The sequence below is a fragment of the Lycium ferocissimum genome, chromosome 9 (assembly GCF_029784015.1).
Source record: "Lycium ferocissimum isolate CSIRO_LF1 chromosome 9, AGI_CSIRO_Lferr_CH_V1, whole genome shotgun sequence".
NCBI classification, from domain to species: domain Eukaryota; kingdom Viridiplantae; phylum Streptophyta; class Magnoliopsida; order Solanales; family Solanaceae; genus Lycium; species Lycium ferocissimum.
Genome location: NC_081350.1, coordinates 46,879,980 through 46,893,945, shown reverse-complemented (window position 1 = coordinate 46,893,945; position 13,966 = coordinate 46,879,980). Strand labels below are relative to the sequence as shown.

The 13,966-nt window shown below is 34.1% G+C and overlaps 1 protein-coding gene across 1 annotated transcript; it reads right to left on the bottom strand.

Annotated features, from left to right (window-relative positions):
• Positions 1–4,792: 4,792 nt before the first annotated feature.
• LOC132031114 (aconitate hydratase, cytoplasmic) lies at positions 4,793–13,694 on the bottom strand. The gene is made up of 19 exons (XM_059420980.1): positions 13,384–13,694; positions 12,301–12,461; positions 12,127–12,219; positions 11,391–11,576; positions 11,077–11,238; positions 10,490–10,634; positions 10,248–10,390; positions 10,110–10,166; positions 9,859–9,938; positions 9,695–9,770; positions 9,382–9,567; positions 9,235–9,302; positions 9,019–9,137; positions 8,810–8,931; positions 7,564–7,662; positions 7,005–7,484; positions 6,525–6,623; positions 6,193–6,435; positions 4,793–5,101 (listed from the first exon to the last, which is right to left on the bottom strand). The coding sequence occupies exons 1-19, from the start codon at positions 13,496–13,498 to the stop codon at positions 5,033–5,035; spliced, it is 2,703 nt and encodes a 900-aa protein (XP_059276963.1). The 5' UTR covers positions 13,499–13,694; the 3' UTR covers positions 4,793–5,032.
• Between the last annotated feature and the right edge of the window lie 272 nt (positions 13,695–13,966).

Here is a 13,966-nt window from a genome sequence, read left to right as displayed (position 1 = left end):
TTTTTTTTTTAAAAAAAAAAAAATACATGGCTCCATGTCACCGGTCTATTTTTCCATGTCACAAAGCAAGGACTCACGCGTGTGCCCCAAAACGAGGGAAATTAAAATTATGACAAATTATCTTACGTTCGGGAGTGTTCGATGGTTAACGTTTCAACCGTAGGTTCAGAATAAAATCGGTGACATGTTGCGTCTACCATCATGCATTTCGCCTATTAGAAACCTTTTGTAAAGACAAGTACGTACGATAAAGTTAAAGGATTTTAAGTCTAGCATGAACCAAGCTGTCGCCACACATTTTCTGAAATTTAAAAAAAGAGTTTAAAATTGTATTGAAAAATAGTATTCGGAATTTAAAGTAGTTTTCGAACATACATTTTTCTTGAAAAATATGGACCAGTTTGTACATTCATAAGTTTGATCAATTACTCTTCGTGCTTTGTACGCAAATATAGATATATGTTCACTTAAAGCATATACTTATATTTTTTTCTTCTTTACCGTAAGCTTCGCTTCCTACTACCAAAAAAAAAAAAAACTTTTGAAAAAACATCAATTACAACTACAATCAAATTAACCTAAACAAGATGACGATAGAAAAGCAGAGTTCTTTGCAAGTGGCACCCTTAATGTGTGTATCCTTTAGTGATTTATACTTTTTATTTGTATTAAGAATTTGTTTAACTGTATGCTTAGTTAAACTATTCATATAAATTGAAACGGAGTGAAATGTCATAAGCATGGAGTTAGAGTAGTAGGTACAAGAATAGGCATGAAGGCTAGTATATATCTTTCTTCCATATTTCGTTTTGTACCAGATAAGATAAGTTTATGTCACCACTAAAAATCGTCTCAGAATGATATTTTTCTATCCTTAATCAAATGTCTCGGGTTCAAACTCTAGGAATGAAGCATTTTTTAACAAGAAATTAATTAATCGAATCCCAAAACGAATACAAAATACCAAAAAAGATAGGTCTATTGCTCTATGCTTCTATGTGCCTGCCAACATACAACTAAAGTAATTACTTCTTAATACCTCGGTATGCATTTAAAAGGAAAAATTGACAAAAACGGTCATTATGTTCGGGATAGGTTTAAAATAATCTCTAAAGTACGCTTTGAATAATTTAATCATACGCTTTGAATAATTTAATCCTTCAAGTATGTTAAATGTGAGCACTTTCGATCGCAATGATATTTAAAAATTCTATCTATTAGATTTAACGAGAACTCAGAAACAATACAAAAAAAGGATTTAGCGGAATCTCACATCTGGAGTTTTTTTTTTTTTAGCAGTTTCTGCTTTTTGATCTATTTTTAGAGTCCGATATAATTATTATGTGAAATTTCTTCTATATTTGGTCTATTTAATGTCTAGACTCTTAACACATTTTTTTGTGTTACAGTTTTTAGGATTTGAAGAAACTTTCCTGGTATGTATGGTTTAAGCTCTTTTTTTTCACAAACCTTCCGTCTAATTTAACAGACAGAATTTATTATATATTTAACGGAGACCAAACTAATAACTTTTAACGAACTTAAAAAATTAAAATTGTTCAAAGCATACTTAAAAAAACTATTTTGAACCTATCTCCAAACATAAGAGATCATTTTCTCCCTTTAAAAGCGTCAAGTTTGAAATGAATGCTTGGTATGGCCAAAGATTTGATTCAATTTTATAGCCAAAAGTTTGGCCTCATGATTTCTAAGTAGGTCAGGTCAGGTTGTTGTAAATTTGTAATGATAGCTCTTTGCATCTTTCTTCAACTCATTTTTTGTTTGCTTCTCTTTAACCCTATTTTAAAAGTTTCATGATTTGATTATTGAAGTATCCTTTTATGTCCACTACTTTGCTAAACTGAATTACAAGATTCGTCAGCCATTTAATAAAAAGTTGGAGAAACAGTGTATTGATAATATTTTGTTTTTTGAGTTGGGAGGGAGCCATGAGTAGAAGGGCACAAGAAAACAAGAGGCTTTAAGTAGGATTTGACAATTGGGACCAGTTCAGGTCATGAGAATTTTACATTTTTTTCGGGAATTTTTATTTATTTTATTTTAAAATTAGCGTTGAGCCATGAAAATTTCAAATACAATTTCAACATCTAAAAAATCACTGTTTTCACTTTTTACTTTCAGTACATTCAAACAACCAAATATTCTTTACAAAAACTATAACCAAACACAACTTCATTTTCCACTCCTACTTCAAAATTTAAAATAAAGTGAAAAATATTTATTTTTTTATAGCGAAACGCCTACTTAGAGTCTATTTGGTCAAGCTTCTAATTTTTTTAAAAAAAAATATACTTTTAATTAGAGGTAATTTTTGAAAAAATGCTCTTAAAAAATAATAGTAATTTGTGTTTTCGTTAATCAATTTAAAAATATTTTTATTAATATTAGACTAATAATTTGAACATGACAAGGTTTCATAAATATTTATGGCAAAATCAAATTTTTAACTTTTTAAAAATAGTTTCTATCGATTATCAAAAACATCTTTTATTCCTGAAAGCTTCGTCAAACACCTCAACTCTCTAAAATAAATATTTTTTAAATAAAAAAATTGCACTTGCACTTTTTCAAAAACTTGAGCAAACTAACCATTAATTTTAAACTTTGTATCTAATTGATGAAAGGTAAAGTTATCCAATTTCTATGGATATTATGGCTCCACTTAGATATATATTATTTTAATTTCAACTTAAATAAAGAATTTGAGATTAAATAAATTGTTTGAAAATCACTTCAAGCGAATTAATAAACTTCAACCTTTTTTGCCAAATAAAATTTAAATCCAAACATAATTGTCAATTTTTTTTTTTTTTTCAAATTCAACCAAATATTGTCCAAACTCCTTATTCACAAAGATCCAATTAGGTTTCAGAATGGGACCATTTACTAATTGAATGTATAAAAGAGTAGATGTAATAAAAAGGGGCTAATAAAGTCTTCCTTGACAGGAAGTTGAAACCCAGAAATAACAAAATCTAGATTTTCTTTATTATTATGTCACCCTCATAATTGGATTATTTCTATCTTTATCTTTAATAGAGCAAAACCAAAAGTATATATAATGAAAGGAACAAAATTGACAATGTCCTAAATCCAAATGTTCACAGACCAAGTCCTCGTGTGCCCACTGCTCACAATAATCTTACAGGTCGTTTGGTTTAAATGAAAGTAATAAAGATGGAATTGTGATGATATAAAGATTAATTTTTTATTTAATTGTTTGGTTCATTATATTACATACACATGAATCGTTTAATTTAGATACAGATTATGCAGGGAACTAGTCCTCAGGGACTAAGTTATGAAAAAATTAGTAATGTAAGGATTGTAACGTAACAGCAGGATAATTACTCAAACATTGGTGAAAGTATGGAAATAAGTCATTTCCCCACAAGGTACTCCCCCCGGAAAGATGTTTTCCATAAAGATAAATAGTTTGCTAGAAAACGATTCGTGTTTTGTTGGTGAGTGAAATTTTGAAGTATTAAAGACTGATAATAATGTTTAAGAGTCAATTGAAGGAAAATGATATGAAATTAAAAGCTAAAATGGTACTCTCTTCGTCCAAATTTCTATGTGGATTAACCAATTTGGAGAGTCAAACAGCTCTTCCTTTTGACTCAATTTCAAACATAAATTTTTCTGGCATTTTATAATAAAATTATAAAAAGTGATATATGTCTGCATAATTAATAATTCACAATATATGAAAAGAGTGAGAGAAAATTATAATCAAATAAAGAGGTGTTTGACTCCTCAAAAAGGTTCAACCCTGTATAAATTAGAATGGAGAATGGAGGGAGTACTAAGGAAATGACTTTTGCCCACAAGTGATGAAAGTTATTTTTCGCTTTCAATGAGAAGATATTTTCATTTCTCAATAATTAAATAACAGAAAATTACTTTCCCATAAGAAACATGAATTATCAATAAGTCTAAAGTTGATTCTTCCGTGATTGATGTCAAGCAATTAATGTTAATGGGGACGAACAGTAAGGACGTAGGCCATGTGTCTATGATGGTACAAATTCAATTCAGCCGAATAATTCGCCGATCTGCCATTGCATGATAATAACTCCATTTTGTACTTTAAAAAATAGCTGATCGGAAGATTTTTCTAAAAAATGACTCGTCACGCTCAAAGTACCTAAGCTTCTTTTACATATTATAAACATTAAATTGACAGGCCAAAAGATAGATAGCATACGTTTAATATATGGTTGAAGACCAAAACATACTATCGATATTAAACCCTTTGTAGCACTAGTACTATAGTTAAAGGATTTTAAAGTCTGTTTAGAACTAAGCTAGCGTTTGGCCATAGATTTTCTGAAACATAAAAAAAAGAGTTTAACATTGTATTGAAAAATAGTATTTGAAATTGAAAGTTGTGTTCCGACATTTTCCGTGAAAAAATGGACCAGTTTTTGAAACTTGCAATTTTTTGCAACTGATCAAATACCATGGACAAACAATATTTTCAAATTTTTTTCTTGAAAAAGAACATCCAAGCTAAAGTATCCGTTAGGTTTTGAGGATACCAATTATGAAGGTATGCGCATAATTGCCATTAATGATGATATCAGTTGAGCGAAAAACATGGACAGTGACAATTCATATAGCTGATCACAACTTGTCTCCAGATGAAACAGAGAGTAATTGTGGTGCATATAACATTAACATGTCAAATAGATGTGAAAATAACAGTTGTATTGATATTATAGAAACAGACCCTTTTTGTTTAATTTCTGGGGGTCTAAGATTTCCAGACTAACCAATAGAAATTTTATTACCAAAAGAAGGTATACTGCTATCAGTAGCTTGATAGTGCTTACTGAAGTAACAAAATAACCCCATAACCTCACCCAACAATGGCGTTAAAACTTCTATGATCCATTATTCCTCTCTCAAAGTTTCACCAACGAGAAACTCGTTTTTTCCTCCATGCTCCTTTTTCCACAACTAAGCAGCTGTCTGATAAAGGTAGCTACTAAAAGATCAATGTGGTGTTTCATTGCTGACTCAACTGTCGAATGACGTATGGGAGGATACCTCCATGGTTGAAATAAGCTAGCTCCACCTGTAAAAGAAAATCAAACAGTCAATACAATGTTAAAGGACCTAATATATAGTGAAAGGATAACTGAACAAGAGATCTCTACTGTTTTCTTATTCAAATTGAATGTGTGTGAAATGCAGGGAGTATATTAAGAACTAAGTTGCTCAGACTCTCCTAAAATGCCACTGCACCCAAGTCAAATCATGCAAAAAAATGCATTGCTTTTGAAGGATCTCATTTCTGGAGAGTTTGAGCAACATATACCCATCTCTCTATCCGAAATATGTGTTCTTTAAGTCTATATATATAGCGGATGAAGAGATTTAGATTTTGTAATTCTTGATGGATAATATACATTTACCTTTTAAAAAAATTGTGATAAGACATTCTTATTTTATACTTTTATATATCTTTTTACTTGCATCCCATTGTTGCAATGAACATCAATTGTAGATGAGGAAATTAATTTGTATATCAGCCAAACATGCACCCTAAACTACTGCTAAAGATTCTTGTTATTGTGTCCTATTATTGTGTCCTATAAAAGAACATGTACCATGATATGGCACACGACAAACTTATAAGCAATACCTTGTAAACTTAACTTTGAAATACACAAGACCAAAATACTAAAACTCCTCCCCACTTTTAATCTTCTACATTTTTTGGTTCCAAAGGCAAGGGAAAGGCAAAGGAGAGGAATTCACTTAATTACCAGTGATTTACTTTTGGCTGTTTGGTATGGGTGGTGTGAGAAATGAAGACACGGGAGGAAAAATTATGGGAATGCATAAGACAAATATCTTATGTCTGCATCATTTTATATACATACTTCACTATATATAACTTTACTCTTCATCAACGTGACACCTAAATGTACTTTACTACACCTTCTGACTATTTACACTTGGGCTATCTGACAGTAGGCATTGACTTCTTTCATTAAATATAAACAGGGTTGAGAAAGCTTTTGGAGGACAGTATTAGCCCGGGCTCAAAACACGGGGAATAGCACCTTCTCTTGAAAATAAGCTGACACATCAGCCTCTTTCACACAATCAAACACCACGAGGAAAACAGATTACTAAAAAACAATAGAAAGTGGAATATACCTCAGTGTCGAAGCGGACTATGCATGTGAAAGATTTTCCAGTGTCCGTTTGTACAGTAACATCTTGACCTGGACGGATCTCGCTAATTTTGTCTGGGAGATCAATAGTATATCGCTCATGACCTGTCAGTCCAAGTGTTTCTGCATCCTCACCAGCCCTGAAACATAGTGGCACAATTCCCATTCCTACCAAGTTGCTACGGTGAATCCTCTCAAAGCTTTTAGCAATTACAGCTTTAACTCCCTATCAAACAGTTTTCTTGATTAGAAAATCCAATAGGATAGAAACGGGAAGAAATCAACACAAATTCAAACAGAAGTGTTGAAACCCACCAACAACATGGGGCCCTTAGCAGCCCAATCTCGGGAGCTTCCACTTCCATATTCAGCTCCAGCTAAGATTATAGTGGCTTGCCCAGCAGACTTGTATTTCTGAAAGTATCATGCATTAAGAAATGTTAACATATCATACAAATCTCTGAAGTATCAACTGTGCTGTTACGAATTTTGAAATGCATTATGGGGACTATCTTAATGTCAACAGAATCTGGAAGGAATGGCAAAATAGAATGGGCTGTTCTCATTATTGGCCCGTTGGCTGAAATTAATTACAGGGACTAGCCAAAATATACAAAACCTATACACTGATTATGTATATTATATGTCTACAGTCTACAGCATGTATATTATATGTATATTAATACTTAGTATACAAAACCTGCACATTTGCTGGCTATTTTGTAAATTAGATCACCGAAAGGCATTGGACTGTAATTATCTCAAAAATGTAAGCAAATGGAAAGAGTAAAGTACCATTGCAGCATCAAACACAGAGAGTTTCTCTCCTGAGGGAATGTGAATTGTCTTTGGGCCAACTTCCCCATTTAACAGCTTATTTACAATTCGGATGTTGGCAAAAGTACCCCTAGCCATAATTTCATCATTACCACGACGGCTACCATACGAGTTATAGTCCCTGCGATCAACCCCCCGCTCATTGAGGTACTTAGCAGCAGGGCTATCTTTGTGGATGCTTCCAGCTGGCGAAATGTGATCCGTGGTAATACTATCACCAAAGTTCAGCAAGCAGTAAGCATCTTTCACTCCAGCGGGCCCCGGGGGATCCATAGTCATATCCTTGAAATATGGTGGCTCATGAATGTACGTAGAAGTAGGGTCCCATGAGTAGAGCTTGGCTTCTGGTACTGATAATTGATTCCACATATTGTTTCCCTTTGTAATAGCTTCATAGGTACTTTTGAACATGTCTGGCAATACACTTGATTGGACAGCCTAACAAGGAAAGATCTCATTTTCAGTTTACTCTTTTTTTTCATCAGTTGTAGGTGCACAAGGTTAACTAACCAGATACCTCAGCAATTTCTTCAGTTGATGGCCAAATATCCCTGAAGAAGACATCCTTACCATCCTTTCCCACTCCAATTGGCTCTTTCTCAAAGTCTATATCAACCTGCAAGTCATTTATAGTTTTCAGTCAGTTTCTCAGCAGCATGGGCTGTATAATGATTGATGACAGCATATGATACACCCATATGGTTTTTCTTAAATCTTTTTAGATCCACAATGAAATAATGCGTGCAAGTAGGGGTGTCAAATGGGTTGGGCTGAATTTGGGCTGGTCAAAATGGGTTAAGTTAATAAAAGGGCTAAAAAGCGGGTCATAACCCAACCCACCTAATTCTTACTAAGTTTAAATTTCTTTGTTTGTTCTTTTATAATTTTTTTAGTCTATTTTTTTCTTTATTATGGCTATATATAACATATCAAATAAAGAAAATGACTTTTGAAAATATTTTGACAAGATTTCTCATGGGTCAATTTGGATACATATCACCCCAATATTTTTATGGGTTGAAATGAGCTGAACTAATAAATGGGCGGGTCAATGACCAGCCCAAACTTGGGCGGGTTGGGCGGTTCATGTTTTCATGGGCTAATTTTACCACCTCTACATGCAAGCAATCATTCTAGAATCTGAAGTCTACCTTCTGAATCCCTTTTCTAGACAATTTTGTGCTGGAACTCAGCGGCTTGGGCCAAGCTGTATCAAGACTAACCTATCGATGGTCCAACTTATGAGATATGCTCATGAAAGGGACAGTAGCCAAGACCGATCATTTAACACAACATGTCAAAAGAGGGTTCTAATGCGTAATTACCAAAGTCGTTCACCTTCAAGGCTTTCACTAATCAATATTCCTATTTTGTAACAACCTGGTTACTTAAGTAGTTGCGCTTAACACTAGTTTCCAACGATACCTCATTCACTTTATATTTCCACTACTTCAACAGCTTTTCTCAAATGTGTTTAACTTTGCCTTTGAGCATTTTTAACATTACTACAGACATCTAACTATGAAAGTCTACTCCGGTATTTATCGTAATTAAGATGCATCACGATGATATAAACTCCCATTCCAAACTCAGCATATCCAATTTGACTCTTATTCTAAGTCGACAATTCCATTTATCATAGATTTACATCTTATTTGTTCATTAGAAGTATGTTTCTACTACGTGTTTACCACTATAAAGCATAGAATATATAGCAGAAGCGAAGTCCAGGATAAGCAATAAAACTCTGTGCATTTACTCACAGTGCCAGCAAGAGCATAGGCAACCACTAAAGGAGGTGAAGCAAGGTAGTTTGCTCTCGTCAAGGGATGAACACGTCCCTCAAAGTTCCGATTTCCAGAGAGTACAGCAGCAGCAACAATGTCTACACATACAACACTAAGTCAAACAATCACCTAAAAGACAGACTAGATAATGCTATTGCTAAATACAAGTGATCATAAGGAGTTACCATTTTCTGATATAGCAGAAGAGACTGATTCATCCAAATCCCCAGAATTCCCAATACAAGTTGTGCAGCCATATCCAACAATATTGAAACCTTGCTGATTTAAGTACGTCTGCAGCCCACTGTTTCACAACGAATACCAAATTTCCACATATAGTGAATCAGCACACACAAGGATGGGATAAGTAGAAACTTCCTCTGAGAAACTACGAAGAATACCTCTGAAGTAAATATTTTGTAACTACACCGGAGCCAGGAGCAAGACTTGTTTTAACCCATGGCTTAACCTGGATATCAACAAGGAAAGATATTAGCAAATTACGAAGAAACAGTTGATGAAAAACAAGTATATAGACCAGAACTGACATGTAGACCCAGGTCACAAGCCTTTTTTGCAACAAGGGCTGCTCCTAGCATAACACTGGGGTTTGATGTATTAGTGCAACTTGTGATAGCAGCAATAACAACACTTCCATGCTTGAGCTCTGCATCTTGTCCGTGGAAAGAAAATTTTACCACTTTTTCCTGCACATCTTTCGGCACAGCAAATCCCTACAGTGAATAAAGCCAGTCAAATTATCATTTCCAAAACTCAAAGGTTGACCTTGGTAATTCAGTAGTATGTTCATGTGTCATGAGGAGATTCAAAGGTATAAAGTAGAAAAGAGTACTTGCTCACCTTGAATCCAACCTTGTTATCAAGGCAAGAGTGCCAATCAGACTTCATCTCTTTCAAAGGCACACGGTCATGAGGTCTATCAAGGAAAATAAAAATATATATTACAAAGTTGTTACAATGTTTCTCAAATTCAATAGATTGTTTACCAAAGACATCAAACATACCTCTTTGGCCCTGACACACACGGCTCGACGTCGGCAAGGTCTAGGGACAAGCAAGCAGAGTAAACTTTCTCATGTTGAGGCTGAAATTAGGAGTATGACAAGTTTTTTAGAATATTGTAAAGAAGAAAAAAAAAAAAAAAAAGACACAACCTTATAGATTGGTTCATTTATGTTTTCATTTATTCCATGAAGAGAGATTCTCATACTTAAATAAAAGACATTCACAGCTGGGGGTAGCAAGGAAGACCAACCTCATTATAGTCGACAAACATATTATTTGCGCGCAAATATGCTTCAATCATTGCCACCTAAAATTTTAGGAGTTAGAAAATATAAAAGCAATTTATATCTTATCTTCATGTGCAATGCACACGTGTCTAAACACTTACTGTTTCGTCACTTCTCCCTGTTAATTTCAGATACTGCAAGGTAACATGATCTACAGGGAAGAAACCCATTGTAGCACCATATTCAGGAGACATGTTTGCAATGGTGGCCCTGTCAGCCAATGATAGTTCAGCCATTCCATCACCTAAAGAAAAATAAACAAACAGTCAAGTCTTTCTCTGGTGAACCTATGTACCATTTTGGACTTGTTAGCAAGTAATTTGTCTAGTTTCCCCATATTTACCATAGAATTCAACAAACTTTCCAACGACACCATGCTTCCTCAGCATCTGAGTGACTGTCAAGACCAAGTCAGTGGCAGTTACACCATTGCGCAATTTCCCAGATAACTTGAACCCAACAACTCCAGGCAAGACCATGCTCATTGGCTGTAGGCATCCAGAAAGTAGCATTGGAAAGAAAAACCATTGAAAGTTCAGCATATATATATCAGATGTTTACATAGATGAAAACGTAGAATTGTCATGTTGAGATGAATTGAGCTATTCAAGTGAAGCTGACTATGTCCAATTCGATGTAAAATTCTAAGTGACCTCACTTGCCACTTTTACAAAGAGAGATAAAATGCTGAAAATTCAAGTTTCTGTGTGTATCATGAAAGATAAATTTCAGATTCAGGAATGTAGATATTTTACAATAGACCAATATAAAGGATTTAGATTTGGATCAAGGAGTACAGTGAAAATCTGTTAATTGAAAGAAGTAGTATGAGGTCTGTTGATAAGGCAAGAGACACGAGAAGGTACAGAAGACTATTCCATGTTTCAGCATGATACACAATCTTTCCTTATGGCATTCACGGGTTCATACCTGACCAAGCATTGTAGCTTCTGCTTCAATACCTCCAACACCCCAGCCAGCAACTCCAAGCCCATCGATCATAGTGGTGTGGGAATCTGTTCCGACAACACTATCAGGATAGAGCAAACCTTCCCTGTTAAAGACGACTCTTCCGAGGTATTCAAGATTCACCTAATAAGATTATGGTGCCAAAAGCTATTATCAGTTCCAGAATGTCATGTTCTTTAGGGACAGTAAATCCAGGAATATCAATGCATTGACTCTACACAAGACAGACACAACGTTAAGTACAACTGGCCCCTTTCTATTTTCAGGTATAATACCTGATGCACAATACCAGAACCTGGTGGAACAACAAGCATGTTGCGAAAAGCATTAGAACCCCACTTAAGAAAGGCGAATCTCTCCTTGTTCCTCTGGAATTCAAGTTCCATATTAGCTTGGACTGCATTTTCTGACCTTGCCACGTCAACTTGAACTGAATGATCAATTACTAGATCTACCGGCACCTGAAAATATACCCAATGAAAAAAGAATAAGATATATTACCCTGAAGTGGAAAAATCTATCCAAAGACCAACAGAAGAACTGATGATGAATCTTCATGATACAGAAAACCAACAGAAGAACTGTAAAAATGACCTCAAAAAAAAAAAAAATTATAAGTATATACCAATATCCTCAAATAATTAGTGATGACTAAGACCTTGATACATAAGCACTACAAACAAAATAAGAAGAAAGCATTTCAATAATTATATATCCAAATTCAATTTCAAAAAATAATTATATATCCAAATTATTGAAAAACTTGTTCTGGAAAAAGATCAACTTTTTGCACCAACTCTTAAATAAACACCAAGAAAACTATTTTTTTTTCTTGGTGTTGGTTGAAAAACAGCTCTTCCAAAAAACTGAACAAAATATTGATTGAAACTCCTCTTCAAGAATTTGAAAGAAATGCCACCTTAGTTGTTTCAACATTTACCAGTAAAGGTGACTAGCCACACTGTTTAAGAAACTTTGCTAACATCAGCTAAACTTAAAAGAAATGAATACCAATGGATTAATCTTGTCGGCATCGCTGCCAAGCTTGTTCATGGCATCGCGCATGCAAGCAAGGTCTACAACAGCTGGTACACCAGTAAAATCCTGCCAAAAACAGTTAAGATGGAAGCTGTTACATCTCGAATTGCATTTTTTTTCTTTTTTAATTTTAGAGACATGACATACTTGCAGCAAGACTCGTGCTGGCTTAAACGGTATCTCCGCTAGCTTCGGTGAAGTATTTTCCCAGTCAATGATCTTCTCAACATCTTCCTTTGTAACTTGAAAGTTGTCACAATTACGGATTGCTGATTCAAGAAGAATTCTAATAGAATAGGGCAGCTTGTCTGTTACAATAATGAAACCAAGGAAAAGTCAGTAAACTGGAATATATAGACTTACTGAGAGGACACAAGAATGCGAAGCAATTCAATAAAGCAAAATTCAAAAGTCCGCTAAATTCAACCTGAAAAGGAAAATAAGAAATGGGGAAAAAGAGGACTTGGAAAGGGCCTAACTACCAAGCCTAGACAAGGATATGTTGAAGGAATTAACCATAATTCTCGAATAAGAAATACAATACTCTAGTCATCAAATAATATTACAACAGGTGAAAAAGATACATATAAACAAATTCAATCATTTATAGCCTGTTTGGCTAAGCTTTCAAATTCTGCTTACTATGAAAAGTGCTTTTTCTCACAAGTGTTTATTGAAAAAGTACTTTTGGATAGTAGCAGCTTGTGTTTAACTAATCAATTCGAAAAGCACTTTTGCCAACATTAGAGCAGTACTTTGTGCTTGGCCAATGTTCCAAAAGTGCTTTTGGGGAAAATCTACCTTCTTTTAGCTTCTGTTACTGCTCAAAAACACTTATTTTTTCTCAAGCTTGCTCAAACACCTCAAATTTCTAAAATAAGCACTGCTGACCTCCCAGAAGCTTGGTCAAACATGATATTATTGAGAGCACAACAATGCGAGATCAAAGCACCTCAATAATGCAAAATTCAAAAGTCATTAATTTAACCTGAAAAGGAAAATAAGAAAAGGGGAAAAAAGAGGACTTTGGAGTGGCCTAAATACCAAGCCTAGACAACTATATGTTGAAGGAATTAACCATAATTCTCCAATAAGAAATACAATATACTCTATTCATCAAATAAAATGCAACACGTGACAAGATACAGATCGACAAATTCAAGCAACGGAACAAGTCATTCATTCACATCACAAGAAAGAAAAAGAAATATCAGGGTCGGATGAAATTACCAATTCGCGCATCATTCAGTGCAGGAAGGCTATAGTACTTTCCAAATTCACCACCTCCAGGCTTGGGAAGACTAGTGAGGATTCCATTGAATGGGTTCTCTGAAGCTGAATCCATTAACAAACACTATCAGATTCTTGATTTTCTTTTGGGATCAAGTGTCTACAAGTTAATCAGTGACAGCAACTCTTTAAAGTTATCAAAAACATTATTAAACAAATATCCAGTAGAAAATACAAACGTCAAAAGAATAAATATTTTAGGTCAACTTCAACATCTATCATTCAAATGTCCACCTACCTTAGTCTCATTGAAAAGTATTTAAAATTAAAAAAAAAAAATGATTTGGTCCACTTTTTCTTTTCTATTTTCTAATAAAAACCAAAAAGTAATTTAATTATTTCTAGCTTGTGGTGGACATTCTTTAAATCCAAGATTTTTATACCATATTCATTTAAACATCAAATGACTTCATATTTACAAATCCAAACAATCCAATGAAAGTGTTTCTTTTTTTTTTTGAACAACTTCAACATCTGTTATTCAAATGTCCACCCACCTTAGTCTCATTGAAAAGTATTTAAA